Genomic DNA, 20,896 nt, shown 5'->3' on the forward strand with positions numbered 1-20,896 from the left:
CTTGTATTTCTGACCCTCCTGCTTCCATCTCCCAAGTGCTGGGATTACAGGCTGGTGCCTCCTGGTTTATTCGCCGTGGGAGATCGACTCTGGGCCTTGCGCATGCTAGAGTTCAGCTACACCAACCCCAACAGTTTCTTTAAAATTAGCTGCAGTGTGGAACCTGATATGGTGTCACTATACTTTCTTTTTTTTTCCCCAGAATTATTTATTTATTTTATTATGTATACAGAGGTCTGCCTGTTTATACACCTGCCTGCCAGAAGAGGGCAGCACTAGATCTCATTACAGATGGTTGTGAGCCACCATGTGGTTGCTAGGAATTGAACTCAGGACCTCTGGAAGAGCAGTCAATGAATGCTCTTAGCCCCTGAGCTATCTCTCCAGCCCTCATCACTATACTTTCTGCACCCCGATAATTTGAACCTTTCTTTGGCACACTGTGGATCTTTGATCTATTTAATTTGTAACATAGGGCACCCGTCCTTTGAAATGACCTGCTCACCCAGTCAGGCAGATCTAAAAGTTGACATGGTCCGTTATGCAATATGGAAAGAGCACCTTTCTCAATGTGTCAGGGACACATGCACGATACACACATAGAAGTAAAATGTGAAAACTAGTGGGAGAAACAGTCTTCCCAGGGAAGAGCATACCAATTAGTTATCCCGTACCGAATGATCAGCTCTGAAAACATACATACAAGTAACATTATACAGGCTGAAGAGGTTATATTTAGGAATATATGTACATACATACACATAAATGTGCACATATACATATATGCATGTAACAACAATCAATCAAAAAAGAAGTCATGAATTTGAAAGAGCAAGGAGGGGTTTAGGGAAGGGTTTGGAGGGAGGAAAGGGAAGGGAAAAATGATATATTATTTCAAAAATAAAAGAGAAAAACTTCAAGCAGTTTAAAAGCTCAGTCTTTATGGGGCTGGAGAGGTGGCTCAGTAAGCAGTTAAGACACTTGTTGCTCTAGCAGAAGATTCAGGTTCAGTTCCCAGCACCCGCATGGTGGCTCCAACCACCTGTAACTGCAGTTACAGGTGCATCTGGTGCCCTCCTCTGACCTCTGCAGGCACTGGTCACACATGTGGTGCACATATGTGCGTGCAGGCAAAATACTCATGCTCAGAAAAGAAAAGAAAAAAAGCCTAAAAAAAGTTCAACTTAAAAAATGGCTTGTTCCATTAGTATAAACATATATTCTCTTTCTTGAAATGGCCACTGCGCTTCTCTGTGGAACAAAAGCACTTGGTGTGTGTGTGTGTGTGTGTGTGTGTGTGTGTGTGTGTGCGCGCGCGCGTGCGCACATGCATGCATGTGCACTTCCTATTTCATCACCTAGAACACTAGGAAGATATGCACTCAACCTCCCTCCATTTCCATGAGTATCTGGATCAGAATATTGTGACTGTAGGCACAACTACTAATATAGTTTGTATTCTTTAAAAACATTTTTTTTACACTTTTTAAATTTTTTTATGAGATAGGGTTTTACTGTGTAGCTCTGGCTGGCCTGGCTCTCAGAGATCAGGCTGTAAATCAGGCTGGCCTCAAACTCACAGAGATCTGCCTGCCTCTTCCTCCCAAGTGCTGAGATTAAAGGTGTGTGCTAGCAAGCTCAGATACATTTATTTCTTTTTTTCTTTTTTCCTTTTTTTTTGTTTTGTTTTTGAAACAGGGTTTCTCTGTGGATCCCTGGCTGTCCTAGAACTCACTCTGTAGACCATACTGGCCTTGGACTCAGAGATCCGCCTGCCTCTGTCTCCCAAATGCTGGGATTAAAGGCGTGTGCCACCACTGCCCGGCCCATATCCTTTTCTTGAGTGCTTGTGTGACAGAGCAGGAGTGTGGTGGTCCGAGGACACCGTTCAGGTGTGTGTCCTCTCCTTCCCCCATGTAAGTTCCGGTGACTGAGTTCAGACCATCAGCCTTGGCTGCAAGCACCTCTCCTGGGTGAGCCACCTTGCTGGCCCCAGTGTGGAATTCTTGCCAGGACCCATGCTGAGGCTCCAGCAGTTTCCCCATCATTGCTTTGGCTCCGTGAGTAAAATTTCAACACAGTGACAATGGCTTTGACCCTAAAAATCCCCTGAAGGAACACAGCCAGTCGAACGCGGACAACTACTGACGGAGCTATTGTGAAATGCAGAGTGTGGGCGACTCTGGTCTCTGTCTGATGGTGTGCTGTGTCTTAAGATCGGCAAAGCTTTCACACCAGATGCAGCTGGCTGACCTGTTTATCAGTGGGGTGTGTGTGTGTGTGTGTGTGTCTGAGCCTGTGTACAGACATGCATGTGCTATGGTGCATGTGTAGAGATCAGAAGACAGCTCTGTGGAATTGTTTCTCTCCTCCTATGGAATCTGATCAAATTCAGGCTGTCTGCTCCCCTCACTGGTTTTTGTTTTTGTTTGTTTGTTTTTCCCCCGTTTTTGTTTTTTTACCTATCCGTTAGTCCCTGGTATCAAAGCCAGGAGAGGCATGTGCTCAGAACCAGCACCCTCTGTGGAACTCGGCTTCCTTTGCCCATCGGTAAAATGAATTCTGTTCAGTTTGGGGAGTTTCTCCAAAACCCTCACCAAGTGACTACGTTTCGGGGGACGTGGTGGGGACCTTGAAGTCCCACTGGGGGACAGTTGTGATCGGCACAGCTGTGCTTTGGGCCACAGACTGAACAAATCAGAATGCCAACCCTGCTACACACAAACTCACCGTCTCTGGGACCAGGATGTCAGGAGCACGTGGCAGTGAGGACAAACAGGGTTTCATCAGACGAGGGGGGAGCCCCGGAAGGGAGTTCACTGTTGACTCGGGAAACGGCTGGGATTCAGTGTTCACCTGTGGCCGCTCCATGCCATGCCGCTTGCCTGCCACTGTCTGAGGCTTCACATCTTGCCACCTGTCCCTGACTTCACTGTTGTCCAAACTGTGAAGGGACACGGTCTCTGTGCTGTCAGATCATGACGATGTGCACACGGGAGGATTCACGATGCAGTGCTGTGGTTTGAGATATGGTCATTCGGGAGTACCAGGCTCCCAGCGATGGAGAAGAGCCTTTGGGCCTCTTCTTAATAATGTTCTAGCCTTTCCTCGTCTGTCCCCAGGTCTCCTCCGTGGTGTGCTTCCTGCTGTCCCCTGCAGCCTCCTTTATCACTGGACAGTTGATCAATGTGGACGGAGGCCAGTCTTTGTATACTCACTTCTACCACATACCAGGTAAGCCGCCAGGAAGTGGACTCGCTGGCTCTTTACCTGCCCAGGCTCCGTTTTTCTTTTTCTTTCTTTCTTTCTTTCTTTCTTTCTTTCTTTCTTTCTTTCTTTCTTTCTTTCTTTCTTTCTTTCTTTCTTTCTTTCTTTCTTTCTTTCTTCCTTCCTTCCTTCCTTCCTTCCTTCCTTCTTTCTTTCTTTCTTTTTTTTTTTGAGACAGGGTTTCTCTGTGTAGCTTTGCGCCTTTCCTGGATCTCACTCTGTAGACCAGGCTGGCCTCGAACTCGCAGAGATCCACCTGGCTCTGCCTCCTGAGTGCTGGGATTAAAGGCGTGCGCCACCACCGCCCGGCCAGGCTCCATTTCTTTCTTTCTTTTTTTTTTTTTCTAAGATTTATTTATTTATTACAATATACAGTGTTCTCCCTGCATGTATGCCTGCAGGCCAGAAGAGGGCACCAGATCTCATTATGGATGGTTGTGAGCCACCATGTGGTTGCTGGGAATTCAACTCAGGACCTCTGGAAGGGCAGTCAGTGCTCTTAACCTCTGAGCCATCTCTCCAGCCCCAGGCTCCTTTCTTAACTCACTACCTCAGAGGCTTTCTCTTATAGAGCATCAGAAAGTACAAAATGTTTATATTTGTGGTAGGATTTTAAAGAAAATGATCTGAGCTGAAGAAAATATCTAAATCTCTAAGTACAAGGAATGATAGAAAGGAGGCCTACTCTGCCTAGGCTGCTTAAAGTCTTCACTGCCCCTTTCCCCTCTAGTAAATGCCTCGCATAGATGGCATTGAAATCTAAGGATTTTGCAAAACTGTTTGTCCTGCAGATTTCTTTTTTCCTAGCCTCAGTAAGTTAAAAAAAAAACACAAACAAACAAGTAAACAAAACCGTGATGCTTGGGTGGAGACTAGGACGAAAGGTCTAAAGATTTTGCAAGTGACATTCACTTTTCTACTTAACTCAACAGATCATGACAACTGGCCTGAGGGAGTTGGGGACCTTTCTGTGGTCAGGAGAATGAAAGAATCTTTTAAGAAGAAGAAGGCCAAGCTCTAAGTCAAGGAAACACCCGTCTGTCTTGTTCATGTGTGCCTTAGCATCTTGAGAATGTTTCATACTTCACAAAAGCTTATAATTCCTGTGGGGGGAAAAAACTAATTTTAATGTTATCAGTTTTATCTATGCAAAAACTGTGCCCAAAATAAATGTATCTTCCTGTTAAAAGATAAACCAGTTATCTTTTAACCTATTTTTTTTTAAATTTTAAACTATGTGTAAATTTGGTAGGGATGGGGTATGTGCACATGAGTGCAGTGTCCAAAGAGGCCAGAGGCATCAGGGGCATCAGATCCCCTGTGAGCAGGAATTTCAGACAGTCGTGAGCCCCCCTGACATGGGTATGGGGAACTGAATTCACTCAGCTCTTCCAGAAGAGCAGAAAAGGTGCTTAACCACTGAGCCATCTCGCCATCAGAAATGGTTTCCGACAGTGGCGACCCACAGGCTGAGAACCGGTGTCCTACAGTGTCTTTCCGTCATTCCCTGTTGACAACAGCTATGGCCAGCTGGCAAAGGAAAAAAAACGTGTAAAAGGCCCAGTTCAATGTCCGCATGGCTGACAGACAATAACCTTTAAAACCATCTGGGGGTGGAGCGGAACTGAACAGCCTACACGAAGTTCTGGTTCGATCCCCAGCACCTCATAAACGAGACCTAGAGGTGCACACCTGTAACCCCCGTGTTCAGGAGGTGACAGACAGCAGGATGCTCGCTCAGTTCAGGGTCATCTTCCGCTACACAGCGAATTCCTCTTTACACAGCCACACCTCCCCCAGCCTTGTGTATGTGGGAACCATGCTACCAGGCTCCCCTTCAGTCCCCTCGATGGCTGTGCCCCTTGTCCCAGTTCCAGGACATGCCCAACTGAGTTAGTGGCTGTTCTGCGGCCTGTCCATGGTGGTGTCTTGGGGTGGGTGGGTGAGACTTAATGTGGGATAGAGAAGTAACACTTTGTGTCCACTCCTCTTGGTTCCCCCTTACCTTAGCCTCCCTCCCAGGCCAACTTTTTGTTGTTGTTGTTGTTTTTTCGAGACAGGGTTTCTCTGCGTAGCTTTGCGCCTTTCCTGGAACTCACTTGGTAGCCCAGGCTGGCCTCGAACTCACAGAGATCCGCCTGCCTCTGCCTCCCGAGTGCTGGGATTAAAGGCGTGCACCACCACCGCCTGGCTTCCAGGCCAACTTATCAGCTGTTGTTGGCCACTATTCAGGAATCTTTGTGCACCCCACCCTCATGTTGTTTTATGTCCTATATAAATACCAGTTGCACTTACAGATTGCCCATTAGAGAGGTTTCTGCCCACTTCTGACTGAGACCTTTAGGGGGTTTTGACCGCTGTGATAGAGGCCAGGAAGGTGGGTTTAGAAGACAGAAAGCCCTAAAGACTCCCTTTAGACCATCTCCAGTTCTCAAAGGTGACAGACACCTGAAAAACAGCCTGGATGAAGTCCAGCATAGCAAGAAAGAATGGGGAATATAGTCGGGAGGAGGGATCCTTTAGCAGCAGGCCTGACAGTCAACAGTTTTGTTCTCAAATAGCTGGAGATCTGAGGGGTGGATGTCCACAGCTGCCATACCACTCTATCTTATACCATAAAAGCACTACCAACATTAAGTTAAGTGCAGAACACGCCAGTCTGCCCAGGTAGCTCCCTCCTGGGATCTGGCATGGCTGTAAAGCTTCAACTTGAGTTTTAGATTCTTCTTTCTGCATTCTTCACTCTGTTTACCAGGTTGCAGTCCAGAGTTTGTCCCAACTAGGCATACTAACTGGGACTCTAGCTCTATGGCAGGGTGCCTTTTTGTCCTGTGGGCAAGACCATACAGTTGTGTGGTAGCCAAGGTGCGTTGTATGTAGAGGGCAGCCCTTGAGCACAAGCTGGAGTCGAGCTAGCACGTGCCCGCAAGCTGTTCGTGGTAGTCACACTGTCCCTACAGCGGTCAGCATTCCAGTCGCATCCCTGGATGGTGGGAAGTCCTCACTCCTTGGTCTAAGTGGGTCCCTGCCACCTCTTTCCACCTGAGGCCTCCAAATTTGCCTTTCTTGAGGTTGTCAGTTTACTAATATGAAACACCCCGAGTCCCTTTTGATCCAGAACACGTGATGAGATTTCTAACTACCTTCAGACATCCTTAACATTCTATCCATGGACCATGTTTGCCCTTTTCTGTCCACGTCTGCTCTTTCCTGTGCATCCTGCAGAGCCCTGTGAGGATTCTCATTTTTCTGTAAGTTGCAAAGTTTAAAGAGGACAGTGGTGTCCAGCTTCCTGGGTCCTATCTTTACTTGCTCTTGTGAGATTTTTGAGACAACTCCAGGGTTTATTTGGCAAGCAGACCCTGGGGTGGGGGGAGCTCACTAGCCAACTAATCCAGCTGAAATAGCCAAGGTTCAGTGAGAGACCTTGTTCTGTGTCCAATTAAAAAACAAAAACAAGCCGGGCGGTGGTGGCGCCCGCCTTTAATCCTAGCACTCGGGAGGCAGAGGCAGGCGGATCTCTGTGAGTTCCAGGCCAGCCTGGGCTACCAAGTGAGTTCCAGGAAAGGCGCAAAGCTACAGAGAAACCCTGTCTCAAAAAACCGAAGGGAAAAAAAAAACAGTGGAGAAAAACAAGGGAAGGTAATTCAGATCAACGGACCAGCAGAGGGGTTTCTTCAGGCTCCAACTTGAGGTCTAGGAAACCCTAGACCCTTTCTTCTGTCTTCCTGCACACACGTGGAACATATTTACTCACACAAGCAAACATACACATGAAACTAAATACATCTCCTTTTAAAGGTGAACAGGAAAAAGGAAATTTACACTGCTCCCTAGTAGTGAGAAAAGATGACAAAAATTAAAGAAATACTCTAACAAGAAAAAGGGAAAAAAAATGGGAGAAAAAGCAAAGAATAAGTTTACTCCAGAGATCTAGGAATAGAATTATCTCATGAAAGGCATTAAAGGACATATTTTTCAACAAGTTTGCCTGCTTGATCATGTTGATATTGTAAATTTACCATAACATAGTATGTGTTAGAAGTACTTTAGAAATAGCTCAATGTATGAAGTTAGAAATACAGTACATTTAGAATTTCAGTCAGAAAATGCTACTAGTGTAACAGTGGCAATCATGTGAAGGACCAAAAGGAAACAAGGGTAGTAATAAGGAATACAAGTTCTCTCATTTAACTAAGCTTATTTCCCCCAGGGGTGCACCGTTCCCGGAGACACTGCAATACCAGGTCGATGCGTGGAGTGGACGGAGCAAGCTCCTAGTCCAACTCCGAACTGCAAAAATACATTTAATATGCTGTCCTCGGATAGAGGACGTATCAGATATTAAACTGATAAGAACAGATACTACACTTGATCTTAGCCAAAAGGCCGAGAAGCGATACCCCGCACACCACCGCCAGCCTGGCTCCGTGCCCGCCACCCACAATGACTTCGTGGTCACCGCTCGCCACCCTCGCTCCCGCTCTTCCCCGCGCCTCCTTCCGCGTCCCGTCCGCGCCCGCGTCCTCGGCTCCTCACTCGCCCTCCCACACCCCACGGCTTCACCCGCAAACTCCACGGCCCCGGCGCTCCCGGCATTCCCGCGCGCGCGCCCGCCGCGTCGGATTTGCATGCCCCGCCCCCTGACGAGGGGCGTAGCGGCACCGGGCTCCTCCCCGTAGCCTCCGCATGACTCAAAGGCAAGCTTCCATCCACCAAAAACAGATCCCGAAGCCGGTGGGTGTAGGGCCAGATGCACCTGAGAGCTATGGAGTTAGGACGGTGGCCGAACGGCGGACCTAGTTTTCCTAGTTTGAGGTAGCTGAAGGACGATCTTCCCATGTTGAGAGGCTGGAGTCCCAGCGATTTCCTCTTAAGTGTTTCCAAAATGTTGTCAAGGCAAACTTATTTATATTGGTAAAACCCGTAATAAATGTTGAAAAATAAGAGTTGTGTTTATTGAAATTTCTTAATGAATTATGTGATGTCTTAAACTTTTCTACAGTTTTCAGGCTAAAAACAATACCGATGCTGGGGACTGAACAGTTGGCTCAGCGGTGAAGAGCATTTGGCTGCTGCTCTTCCAAAGGACCAGGGTTCAATTCCCAGCATCCCCATGGCAGCTCACAATTGTCTGTAACTCCTGTTCCAGGGGATTTGACCCCTTCACACCAATGCACATAAAATAAATAAATACACTAATGCTTAATGGGATCAAATGCAACAATGATGCAAAGATCAATACTATTTGGCACATGGTAGGGAAGAGTGGACTCCCCACTCTATTAGCAGAGCCCTTAATAGACTGATGAAAGAAAACAGCCCAAGACCAAGTTCTCAGCACACAGATTTTCCCCAGAGGGACAGAGGGCAGGAAGTAAGAGACAATGACAGATTAGAGGACTAGGAAGAAGGGGAAGGGAACAAGGGAGAGGGGGGAAGGGGCATTTGTCCCAGAGGATAGAGGACTGCCTCTGTGGCAGTTGATAAGGGTAAAATGGGAAACCTAGTGTTAGGATGAGGTGCTCAAATTTAACGGCCATGTTAATTAGGTGATCCAGAAGGGGCTTCTGTCTGCTGGACGTCAATACTTTCATAGCTGGACCTTGGTTGTGAACCTCAGGAGGAGGAAGAGGCCAAATATGGGAAGACTGTGGGAGCTAGCTTTAGAAATGGAATCTAACGGTTTTTAGCAAGACAGAGGGAACTGAGAGGGTAAGGCCTGCCAGAGCCATGTTTGCCATGCTAGAGCTGGCTAGAGTCCTGTTGGGCCCTGGTCTTCTATTTTTTTGAGTAGCTGTTGTCTTGCTTGCTGACCTTGACCAGATGTCCTCCCTATGCTGATTCCCTGCCGGTTTCCTTCTTCCTTAATGCTCAGGGGAGGTTCTTTGTTTGTGTATCCTGCTTTTGGTGTAAACAGCTTAGATGCAAGAATGTAGAACATCAGTAGCAAACTTCTGCCCTTTGGGGTTCTCCCATTGTGCTGCAAGCCTGTATTTAAGGCCTCCCTCCTTCAGTAAACGGCATTCAGCTTTCTGCTTGGACAAATGACCTGCGGTTCTTGTCTCCGTTTTTTTAATCCACAGCCCCTTCCTCGGACATGGTGAACGGGTGGTGGTAGCACAGTCATTTCTTTTTGAATGCTTGTTTCCTTGTCTCCTTATTAGATTTGCAAAGGAATTGCTCATTGCAGGCTGTTTATTCAAAACGCAAACAACTTTTTAAACTTCCCATAAGTTTCTTCATATCTAAGACAATGTTCAGTGTATTAACGCCTTTCTCTTGCTTTTTTAAAGGGTCTTTAAGTGGCTTGTTTGCTCTTATAGGTAGCTTTTTGTCTGATCTGAGTTCTCAAGAGATAAGATTAAGCTTTCTAGCATTGCTTTGAGAAGAAACTTCATTCTGAGCTGAAAAAAGTTTTTGAACTGGTTCACCATCTTAGCTGAAAAACTACATTTCCCAGAATGCATTTCTCTTTCAGCAGTCCGTTGGTACAAGCTGCCTTATGGACTTCATTATTCTTTTCGTGTTTCAAAGTCAACTTCTCCAGTTCTCTTTTCACAGAGCTTGCTTTCCTATTGAAAAGTCAAGTTTCCGCTTTCAGCACGGGAGATGTGAACCAAGCGTTTTATGTTTTCAATTACGGGACACTGGGAGACTTCTGTTCTTTCCCCCGCTGGCTTTAACAGGTGTCTCTCCTTCATTTGACACTGGCCCTAAATCAGAACCACACCTGCCTCTTTATTTCGCATCGAGGCTGGCATTCCTGATAGCAACTTTCCTCTGGGCTTGTGTTTGCCTTAGCCAGTCAGTGAAAAGCAAAAGCATTTTACAGCAGAGCTTTTCCATAGCTCCTTCTGAGAGATTTTCTCCCACTGGTAGAAGATCTTTATGTTATTTGGATTTTTCCTCACCCCCAGATGCAGAGCTTCAGATCTCTCAGGCTGCAAGCTCTGTTCCTCTGCTAGCTGCTTTTGGAGATGGGGGCTTTTCCCCCTCCCCCCAGGAATCTGCCTCAAATTCTAGCAGCTTTTTCAGGTCATGCATTTTCTGGAGAGGAATCTGTCCCTTCTTTCTTCAGAGAGTCTTTCTCCCAGACAGTTCCCAGTTTGGTCTCAGTTTATCCCCTCTGCCCCAGAAACATTTTCCCATTGCCACAGTGGCAGCCTTTCTGCTTCTGAAGGTAGAGGCTTTAGTCCATGTCTATTTTCAGGGTCTGTGTGGTTTGTGTACAGACTGAAAATCAAGCTTCTGCTTTTTTAACAAGGGAGGGTTTTTTCCCCCTAAGCTTGCATTTACAGACAGGTGTTTTGCCTCATCAGGCCTTCACCTGACCCAGTCCCCCAGTGGGTTGTGGTTGTCCAGATGCTCAAGGACAGAGCTTAGGCCAGAGGCAATCACCCCTTGGGACTACACTCCCTCATCTCACCAGGAGTCAGTTGAAACAAAGCTTTTCTCATAAAGATGCTTTCTCTGATAGAAAAGAAAGCTTTACTCCTGGATAGTTCCGTTCTGCCCTGGCTGGGCTCTTTCCCCAGACAGCGTTCTGACTCGGCAGCATGACTGCTTCAGACACAGTTCAGCTTTACTGTTTTCCCAGAAAGGTCCTCACACTGATAGGAAAGCTTTTCTCAGATTTCTTTTTGAAGTTGTGGACCTATCGAGCCGGGACTTGTAGGAAAGCAGACAACTGTGCTGTTCCCACCGGCTTTAGCTTTGTTTGTTCATTTGCAATTTTTCCCGGTGGTCCTGCACCTTCCTGCCTTAGCTCTGTGCTCCAGGAAGTTTGCAGCTGCAGGAACTCTACTATCCCCAGAATGCACTCCAACTCGGAGGTACTGGCTAGTTGCTTCTCAGTTGTTGGTTAGAAGCTAGGATATAATGCTTAACAGTTTGCATTACTTCGGGGATCTTTGCGTTAGGGCAATTAGAAGCACCTTTTCTTTCTGAAACCTCAAACAAATTCCTTGATGCCTCAAGCTGGCTGTAACTGAAAAGCTTGGCTTTTTTGTTCTCAGGTAAACAGTTTCCTGCCCTGTTGGGCTCTTTATGGCTCTTCACCTACACTCTCCCAAGTGTTTCCCTCAGGGTACTCTGACCCACTGCCTTTTATTAGCTTGAAGAGACAGAGCTTAGAAAAGGTTTTTAGAAACTTGTCCCTGCCTCCTGCATTGCAGGGAGGATTTTTAAAGCTTGAAAGAGAATTTAGAGAGGTTTCTCTGTCTTAACAGGTTTGATGTTTTCCCTTAGAGCAAATCACAGGTAATTCCCATACTAATATCTTCAGGAGATTCTAATTTTTGTCCTTCTGAGAGAGAAAGTTAAAGGCTTTTTAAGCTTTGTAAGAGAGCTTTTAGTTTGAGAGAGAAAGATTAAGGTTTTTAGAGAGATTCCCCCCCCCCGCCCCAAATTTTCCAAGAAAAGCTTTTTAGTTTAAGAAAAAGATTTTTTTTCCCAAGAGAGAAAGACCGCCGGGCGTTGGTGGCGCACGCCTTTAATCCCAGCACTCGGGAGGCAGAGCCAGGCGGATCTCTGTGAGTTCGAGGCCAGCCTGGGCTACCAAGTGAGTTCCAGGAAAGGCGCAAAGCTACACAGAGAAACCCTGTCTTGAAAAACCAAAAAAAAAAAAAAAAAAAAAAGAAAGACCAACTTTTCCCAAAACTTCTGAACTTTAAACTTTTTGGCTTCTTACACCGGCATTTTTCGCCTTTCTCCTGCCACTCGGACTTATCATTTTAGCTGTCCCTAGGCCACAAGCTTCCATAGGAAACTTTTTTCTTCCCAATAAGCTCAAAGAAAGTTTTCCCCCCAGTTTGCGTTCATAGCCCCCAAAGGTAGAAAACTGAAGAGTTTTTCTGTCTAGTTGCCTTACTTATCTTAAATTTTTTTTCTACACGATCTTACACTTCTAAGTTTTTCCTACACTATATTAGTATGCTATACTTTAGACTTATTTTTCACAGATAGAAATTAAGAGATAGATGATAGAAATTCTTGATAGACGAGATTTTTGCAGCAATGGACATCCTTCCAGTCTGTTTTTTCTGTTTCTCTCAAGGATAAGAACCCCTGCCCCTTATTATTAATATTCATATTTCATATTACATTACAACACCGGACATGTCCCCCCCTCCCCTTTTTTTCCAATGGCAGGGCCTGACAATGCTCTTTCACCAAAAACTCTGTAATGAGACTATTATTTTCCTTTGTCTTTAGTCCCTATTGTCTTAGTCCTTGATCATTATCTTTAGTTCCCCTCTTTTTTTTTCTTTTCTGTTTTTCTTTAGTCCCTGTTCATGGCACCCTTCTCCGGGGCGTTTACCCACCAACCCCACAGATCCCCAGAGTTTTCTTGAATGGGTGTGAGCAGCAGGAAATATCAGATAGAAGGATTTAGAGTGTGGACATCAACAGATAGAAAATAAAGGATAGCCTTGAGATGGACCTGGAACCTATTCCAATGAGCCCTGACTGTCTCTGCCCCAGGGTTTTTATAGAGATGCCAAGTGGTGGAGCAAAAGACCTCCTCCCCCAGCACAGCCAAGTGCAGACCATCTCAGACACCTGCACTCAGGCCCAAGGTCCTACTCATCCTCTCTATGAGGACCTGATGGGTAAAGCCACGAAAAACCTGAAAACGGGCTCCCACAATGTCCCTGCTGGCTGTAAATCTACAGGGACCCCCACACTGTGTCATTTTCTCTGAGAATGAATGGTTTGTCATATTTCCATTCCATAAGACACTGAGCTGACACCATGCTAACCCACAGATTAGAGGACAAAGACCATTGTCCCACATCATAGCCAAAGTATTAAAGCTTGGAATTAATTAAAGCAAGATTTTAAAATGCGTGTACATGGGCTGTACCTCCCTAAAGGAGGGCTCAAGAGGTATCAGCATTGGACTGGGGAAGATAACATATTTAGAGCTCAGGGGTAGGGGCTTTACAAAGGGGGGAATTTGGCAAATAGGCAGGGTTACAGTAGCAGAACATCACCATAACAAGTTAGCCATCCCAACTTCCTGATAGCCGGGTGTTGGTGGCACACACCTTTAATCAGGAGGCAGACAGATCTCTGAGTTTGAGGCCAGCCTGGTCTACAGAGGGAATTGCAGGAGAGCCAAGGCTACTCAAAGAAACGCTGTCTTGAAAAACAAACAAACAAAAATTAAAAAAGAAAACAACAACAACAACAACAAAACCCAACCTCCAGAAACAAAGTCATGATTGCAAGGTGGTCATAACAATACGTGGTGTAATTGTTGTGCCCAGATCGTAACCCCCAGAGAGACCACCAAGGACAAGCATACCAGAATGCAAAAGCAAGGTTTATCTGTTACAAGTCATGACAGGAAACTCATCTCAAGCCATCTCAAGTGAGGCAGAAAAGAGTTACTCTTTCTTGGGGAAGTTAGTTTTTATAGGCAAAACCCATAAAATTTCTTAGAGGGGAGGGGGTTAGTATGGGTCCATCCTTGATTGGTCCAGTTTTTCCCGGGCCTGGACTTTATCTTATTCTAGCTTGTCTGTTTGCCTTGTCAGGAGTTTTACAACTCGTCTCCGGGGTCATGTCATGTTATCTCTGGAGAGGGGCATCTCGTTGTTAATTGGTTACTATCAGACATCCTGACTCTGTTCTTTTGAGTTCCTGGGGCTGGCGCCATCATTTCTGGGGACTTGAAACTGGCCTGGGTCTATCTATATTGAGGTATCTTTGTCTAAGGCCCCCTTTTTGAGACAATAGAGTGAGGGTCTTGTTGTGCCTAGATCGCATCCCCAAAGCCGCCACTGGAGACTTTAGGTACAGAATGCAAAAGTAAGGTGTTTTCTAACTTTACAAGCCTCCAGGGAGGCTCTTCCAAATCTCTCACTCACAGCAGGGAGGTTGGAAGGAGGCTCCCCTTTCTTTGTGAGGCTAGTTCTTAAAGGCACAGACCATATAATTTATTTTAACCCGCCTCCCTTTTTAGTCTTTTGGTCAAATATCCTGACTGTGTTTTTCAAAGTCCCTGTAGCAGATACAGCCACCAGGGGGAAGGGGGTCTAAGTTCTTATCTACACTTAGGAATCCTGGTTTAAGCTTCTCTTTGTCTGTAGGGGATAGAGTGGGGGGGGGGGTTTACTGAGGTATCACATAATAACTTTTGAAACAAAGACAATATTATCCTTTCTTGGAATAGGCAGTACAGAACCATTTGTAGTTAAGGTTACAGGTCCAATCCTTGAGACACAGACATAAACAGGAATGAATCTAGTTTGTCTTTAGATGGCTTTTCAAGCCTAAGATAGAGGCAAGCTGGTTTATCAATGTGAATCTAAACATTCCGTAAATAGAATACTTCTGGAAGTCTCACACACACACACACACACACACACACACACACACACACACACACACACACACACACACACAAGCACCCTCACTACTAAGTGCACTAGGAGCCGTGGGTGTCCATTTCCCTGGACAGGAGAAAGAGCATAGAAGACCTGGGCTGCCTTTTGCCCTCCCAGGGCCAGGCCTCCGTGCTTACAGCTGATTTTCCTTAGGAAACCATCCCTCTCCTGCTCTTAGTCCAAGGTCTCCCTTTCCTGTCTCCCAGTTCCTCTTCACCTGAGCACTGTGCGGGTGTGCATGAGATTGGCGCGTGCTCTGAAGCCTGGCTCCCTCCATCTGCACAGTCCATCAGGTCTGTTGCTGGCCAACAAGGGTCAGGCCCAGACCTGGTGGTTGGACTGCTGGGGAGGGGGAGCTGTTCTCTGAGTTAACAGAAAAGACAGGCAGGACAGGCTACCAAGATGCAGGAGAGTGCCGCCAATTAACTCATGCCTGGATGAGAGCATATGAGTTGCAGGTGTGCACGACCACACTTTTTATTTTTTATTTATTTATTTTTTGATACAAATCACATAGAAACCACTGCCATATACCACATACAGGCAATCTGGGCTTTGCAGTTGAGAGAGGGAAATACTTGTTTGAAAGCATGAAGAGCCTGGAAGTAAAAGACATGAACAAAACAACCATGGCCTCCTTCTTGCCTAGTCTCTGTACAGCATGCTTGTCAATGGGGTATCTTCAGGAATGTATTTCCCCTGCTCACGGTTTATAATGCCCATTTCAATCTGAGTGCTAGAAATGACACCCTACTATAAAAAGTCCTATCTATTCCTGTTTCCTCAGTCAAGTTCCCTTGACTTCACCTTGCCTCAAAAGTGAATATCAAAAAAAGTCATACACAAAAAGCAAGTAACATTAAAAAAGTCATTGTAAGTGACCTTGGTTCCTTACCTCAAACCTATTCATCTCAGGTACAATCAACTAATACTACACGAATGGTACTTACCATCTCCTTTTACTTTAATGAAGCAGTTCTGTTAGTAGCATGGACCTCGCACTTGATGTTTAATAACTACATGTACAAACCTCTGAAACCAGTAAATGCCAGAGAAATGGAGACGCAAAAGTGGGACACTGTAGGCCCATGACTATGCTATTATGGGACGAAAACTCAGTGTGGAAACGGACCAGTGTGCTAAATTTCCCTCTCATAACACACGAATAACGCTTACTATGAAAACCACACATTGCCACAAGACAGTTTTGCTCAGGAATAAGGGGTACAAAGCAAAAAATCACCAAAAGTAAGCAAAACCAAAAGAAAAGAAGCAATTCTTTCCTTCAAGCAAATTTTATTCCCCGAGGGGTGCACCGTTCCCGGAGACACTGCAATACCAGGTCGACGCGTGGAGTGGACGGAGCAAGCTCCTAGTCCAACTCTGAACTGCAAAAATACATTTAATATATTGTCCTCGGATAGAGGACGTATCAGATATTAAACTGATAAAAACAGATACTACACTTGATCTTAGCCAAAAGGCCGAGAAGCGATGCCCCACACACCACCGCCAGCCTGGCTCCGCGCCCGCCACCCACAATGATCTCGTGGTCACCGCTCGCCACCCTCGCTCCCCGCTCTTCCCTGCGCCTCCTTCCGCGTCCCGTCCGCGCCCGCATCCTCGGCTCCTCACTCGCCCTCCCACACCCCACGGCTTCACCTGCAAACTCCACGGCCCCGGCGCTCCCGGCATTCCCGCGCGCGCGCCCGCCGCGTCGGATTTGCATGCCCCGCCCCCCGACGAGGGGCGTGGCGGCACCGGGCCTCCTCCCCGCGGTCCGCTTGGTGCACAGTTAGGCTCGCATCCACCAAAAACTTGTACCTACGCCGGCGGCGGGTGTACAGCCAGATGAAAGCCAGGGAGGCAGGAGGTGTCCGAAGGGCGGACCTACTTTTCCTAGTTGGCGGTCGGCTGAAGGACGATCTTCACCTGTTGAGAGACCGGAGTCCCAGAGATTTCTTCTTAAGTGTCTCCACAATGTTGTCAAGGCAAACTCATTTAGATAAGTAAAAACCTTAATAAATGTTGAAAAACAAGAGTTTTATTTGTTGAAATTTCTTAATGAATTGTTTGATGTCTTTGAACCTTTTCACATTTTTCAGGCTAAAAATACCGATGCTGGGGACTGAAGAGTTGGCTCAGCTTTTAAGAGCATTGGTTGCTCTTCCAGAGGACCGGGATTCAATTCCCAGCACCCACATGGCAGCTCACAACTGTCTGTAACTCCTGTTCCAGGGGATCTGACACCTTCACACCAATGCCCATGAAATAAATAAGCAAACAAATAAATAAAAATACTAATGCTTAATAGGATCAAATGCAATAATGATGCAAAGATCAATAATATTTGGCACATGGTAGGGAAGAGTAGACTCCTTACTCTATGTAAATAATAGACTGAGAGAAAACAGCCCAAGACCAAGTTCTCAGCACACAGATTTTCCCCAGAGGGACAGAGGGCAGGAAGTAAGGGGCAATGACAGGTTAGAGGACTAGGAAGAAGGGGAAGGGAACAAGGGAGAAGGGGGAAGGGGCATTTGTCCCAGAGGATAGAGGACTGCCTCTGTGGCAGTTTATAAGGGTAAAATGGGAAACCTCGTGTTAGGATGAGGTGCTCAAATTTAACGGCCATGTTAATTAGGTGATCCAGAGGGGGCTTCTGTCTGCTGGACTTCAATACTTTCATAGCTGGACCTTGGTAGTCAGCTTCAGGAGGAGGAAGTGGCCAAATAAGGGAACAGACTGTGGGAGCTAGCTTTAGAAATGGAATCTAATGGTTTTTTAACAAGACAGAGGGAATGGCCAGAGCCATGCTTGCCATGCTGGAGCTGCTAGAGTCCAGCCTTAGGAGTGAGGTCACTTGTGCTTTGCAACAGCCTAGGTGACTTCTATGGTGTCTTAGTGCCACGCCTGCATGGCAATTGGGCTGAAACCTGGCGAGGGAAGTCGGGATGAACACAGCACACACCAGTCAAGTTGCAAGCATCAGGACCCCTTTATTCTTTCTTCCCCATCTTATATACTCTTTCAGGAGGAAACAAACCAAATTGTTTATCAAGCATCCAGGTCAAGGAACGGTCAGCATGGCCCAGGAAGCCATAGCTGCCAAACCACGAGATATACCAAACAGCAAAGCATCCGCAGAACAGCCTGACCTCAGCGCACTCAGAACAGGGGAGGTGGGGGCACTCTTAGAGGGGTCAGAGCCATTCTGATCCCAACATCTTAAGACCAATCCTGACTCCCACGGACCCTATGTTTCTCTCAGTCGTTCTCCCTAGATCCTAAATCCTGGGTACCATTTCTGAGTCAACAGCACCCATCTTTATGAAAGAGACCGAGGGATTTTATAAAGAATTTCAATGTACACATGCCTTAAATTTGTTGTACACCCGGGACTGAGTTAACTGTTATCAGAAAAGTTTTTTTTTCCCCAGAAAATTGTGCCGTGCTTAAATATGGCTAAAATAACCCAGCTGGTGTCAGACTCTGGAAGTTTGAAACAGTGACAGCTACTAATGGAACTGAACGGTTTCATCCTTCCCTCGGCTGCATCGTGTCCCCAATGGCTGTAAATCTACAGGGACCCCCACACTGAGTGCATTTCCTCTGAGGATGAATGGTTTGTCATCTTTCCATTCCATAAGACACTGAGCTGACACCATGCTAACCCCACAGATTCCAGGAGAAAGACCATTGTCCCACATCGTGGCCAAATTATTAAAGCTTGAAATTAATTAAAGAAAGTTTTTGAAATTTGTGTACATACATGGGCTGTACCTCCCTAAAGGTAGGCTCAAGAGATACCTGCTTTGGACTGGGGAAGATAATGGTTTTTTTTTTTTTTTTTGAGCTCAGGGGTCGGGTATTTCCAAATGGGGGGTTTGGTAGGCAAGGGGTTACTAGCAGAACCTAAGCATAACAAAATGGCCATACCAACTTCCTGATAGCCGGGTGTTGGTGGCACACACCTTTAATCAGGAGGCAGAGGCAGACGGATCTCTGAGTTTGAGGCCAGCCTGGTCTACGTAAGGAGTTCTAGGAGAAACAAGGCTACACAGGGAAACACTGTGTTGAAAAACAAAGAAAAATTAAAAAAGAAAACAACAACAACAACAACAAAAACCCACCTCCTTACTTCTGGATCATAGTCCAATCCTTGAGAAACAGAGGTTTAATCAGAAACAGGAATGAATCTAGTTTGTCTTTAGATGGCTTTCAAGCCTAAGGCTGGGTTTATCTATGTGATACTAAACATTCCGTAAATGGAATACTTCTGGAGGTCACAGTTGTCTGTGTAAAGATCTGTTGAACTATGCATACTTTTTTTTTTTTTTAAACAAGATTGTTCAATACATATCTTGTAGAATTCCTACAGGGCCCAGCGGGATCACAGAGTGGCAGTTCCTTGTGGGGTTAGCTCTTTCTGTCAGATGGCATCATCTCCTTGGGCGCGCGCGCGCGCGCGCGCGCGCACACACACACACACACACACACACACACACACACACACACACACACACAAGCACCCTCACTACTAAGTGCACAAGGAGCCGTGGGAGCCCATTTCCCTGGACAGGAGAAAGAGCATAGAAGATCTGGGCTGCCTTTTGCCTTCCTCTGTGCTTATAGCTGATTTTCCTTAGGAAACCATCCCTCTCCTGCTCTTAGTCCAAGGTCTCCCTTTCCCGTCTCCCAGTTCCTCTTCACCTGAGCACTGTGCGGGTGTACATGAGATTGGCGCGTGCTCTGAAGCCTGGCTCCCTCCATCTGCACAGTCCATCAGGTCTGTTGCTGGCCAACAAGGGTCAGGCCCAGACCTTTAGGTTGGATTGCTGGGGAGGAGGAGCTCTTCTCTGAGTTAACAGAAAAGACAGGCAGGACAGGCTACCAAGATGCAGGAGAGTGCCGCCAATTAACTCATCCCTCCATGAGAGCAGACTCCATGAGAGTTGCAGGTGTGAACGACCTCACTCATTTCTTGGTACGAATCAACCAGCAACCAGTACCATACGGCCATCCAAGCAATCTGGGCTTTGCAGGTGAGGGAGGGAAATACTTGTTTGAAAGCATGAAGAGCCTGGAAATAAAAGACATGAACAAAACAACCATGGCCTCCTTCTTGCCTATATTCTCTGTACAGCATGCTTGTCAATGGGGATCATCAGGAATCCATTTCAATTTGGGTGCTAGCAACAACACCCTACAATGGAAAGCATGTGTCTATGTATCTACCCCTTAGCCCTGTTTTTCTTCATAGAAGTGGTTCCTTTCCTCACTGCTGGAGTTAATTTACATGGGTAAACTTCTGAAACCAGTAAAAATTCACAGAGGAATGGAGACCTGGGAGGTTTTTTTGTCAGTCTAAGGAGAATGAAGTTATGAAAACTCAACATGAAGATGTAAGCAAAGCTGCATACACGAATTTCCTTCTTACAGTAGATGTGTAAACTACAGAATGAGAGGTTGCTGCAACGACAAAGTAGCATTAGATCGGTACCCGAAAGACTTCGTAACTTCTATCCTCATAGTGCGCAAAACATCTGCAACCAAAGAGTTCTCCCATTTAACCAAGTTCTTTCCCCGAGGGGGTGCACCTTACATAGCATACTACCACAGAAAAAAGAGACAAGGGTAGTAATAAGGAATACAAGTTCTCTCATTTAACCAAGTTTATTTCCCCGAGGGGTGCACCGTTCCCGGAGGCACTACAATACCAGGTCGATGCGTGGAGTGGACGGAGCAAGCTCCTACTCCAACTCCGAGTTACAAAATACATTTAATATGCTGTCCTCGGATAGAGGACGTATCAGATATTAAACTGATAAGAACAGATACTACACTTGATCTTAGCCAAAAGGCCGAGAAGCGATGCCACCACGCACCACCGCCAGCCTGGATCTGCGCCCGCCACGCACAATGACCTCGTGGAAGTAGAGAGTGGAGTTTGTAGTTAACAGTCCTCTAATCCTACCTCTTGAGAGGTGAAGCAAGCGAGGGGGACCATCAGGGGTTTGTGGGTGACCAGCCCCCACACTTATTTACCTCAAGGACTCTTGAGGAATGAGGAATAAGAGGCTTAGTTAGAAATAGAGGGGAGAGAAACAGAAAACACAGGATAGACTCGGGTGGGCCTGGATCCTTATCCAACTGGGCCCAGGACCTTATTCCAAAGGGCTGTTTATAAGAATGCCAAGGGGTGGAGCAAAAGACCCTGCCCCCCCCCCCCC

The 20,896-nt window shown here is 46.3% G+C and overlaps 1 protein-coding gene and 3 non-coding genes across 4 annotated transcripts in view; 1 reads left to right on the forward strand and 3 right to left on the reverse strand.

Moving 5' to 3' along the window:
• Positions 1-4,462, forward strand: part of Pecr (peroxisomal trans-2-enoyl-CoA reductase) — a 28,269-nt gene extending 23,807 nt beyond the window's left edge. Inside the window, exons 7-8 of the mRNA XM_006972230.4 lie at positions 3,123-3,234; positions 4,200-4,462. Of these exons, the coding sequence (XP_006972292.1) occupies positions 3,123-3,234; positions 4,200-4,288 (201 nt within the window). The 3' untranslated portion in view covers positions 4,289-4,462. The remainder of the gene's footprint in view (positions 1-3,122; positions 3,235-4,199) is intronic.
• A 3,015-nt stretch (positions 4,463-7,477) lies between these two features.
• On the reverse strand, positions 7,478-7,668 carry LOC121822164 (U2 spliceosomal RNA). Its single transcript, XR_006063183.1, has one exon. It is a non-coding gene; the product is annotated as a U2 spliceosomal RNA (small nuclear RNA).
• An 8,300-nt stretch (positions 7,669-15,968) lies between these two features.
• Positions 15,969-16,159, reverse strand: LOC121822166 (U2 spliceosomal RNA). Its single transcript, XR_006063185.1, has one exon. It is a non-coding gene; the product is annotated as a U2 spliceosomal RNA (small nuclear RNA).
• A 4,190-nt stretch (positions 16,160-20,349) lies between these two features.
• On the reverse strand, positions 20,350-20,539 carry LOC121822168 (U2 spliceosomal RNA). The gene has a single exon (XR_006063187.1). It is a non-coding gene; the product is annotated as a U2 spliceosomal RNA (small nuclear RNA).
• Positions 20,540-20,896: the final 357 nt, after the last annotated feature.

Source organism: Peromyscus maniculatus, chromosome 13 (genome assembly GCF_049852395.1).
Source record: "Peromyscus maniculatus bairdii isolate BWxNUB_F1_BW_parent chromosome 13, HU_Pman_BW_mat_3.1, whole genome shotgun sequence".
NCBI classification, from domain to species: Eukaryota; Metazoa; Chordata; class Mammalia; order Rodentia; family Cricetidae; genus Peromyscus; species Peromyscus maniculatus.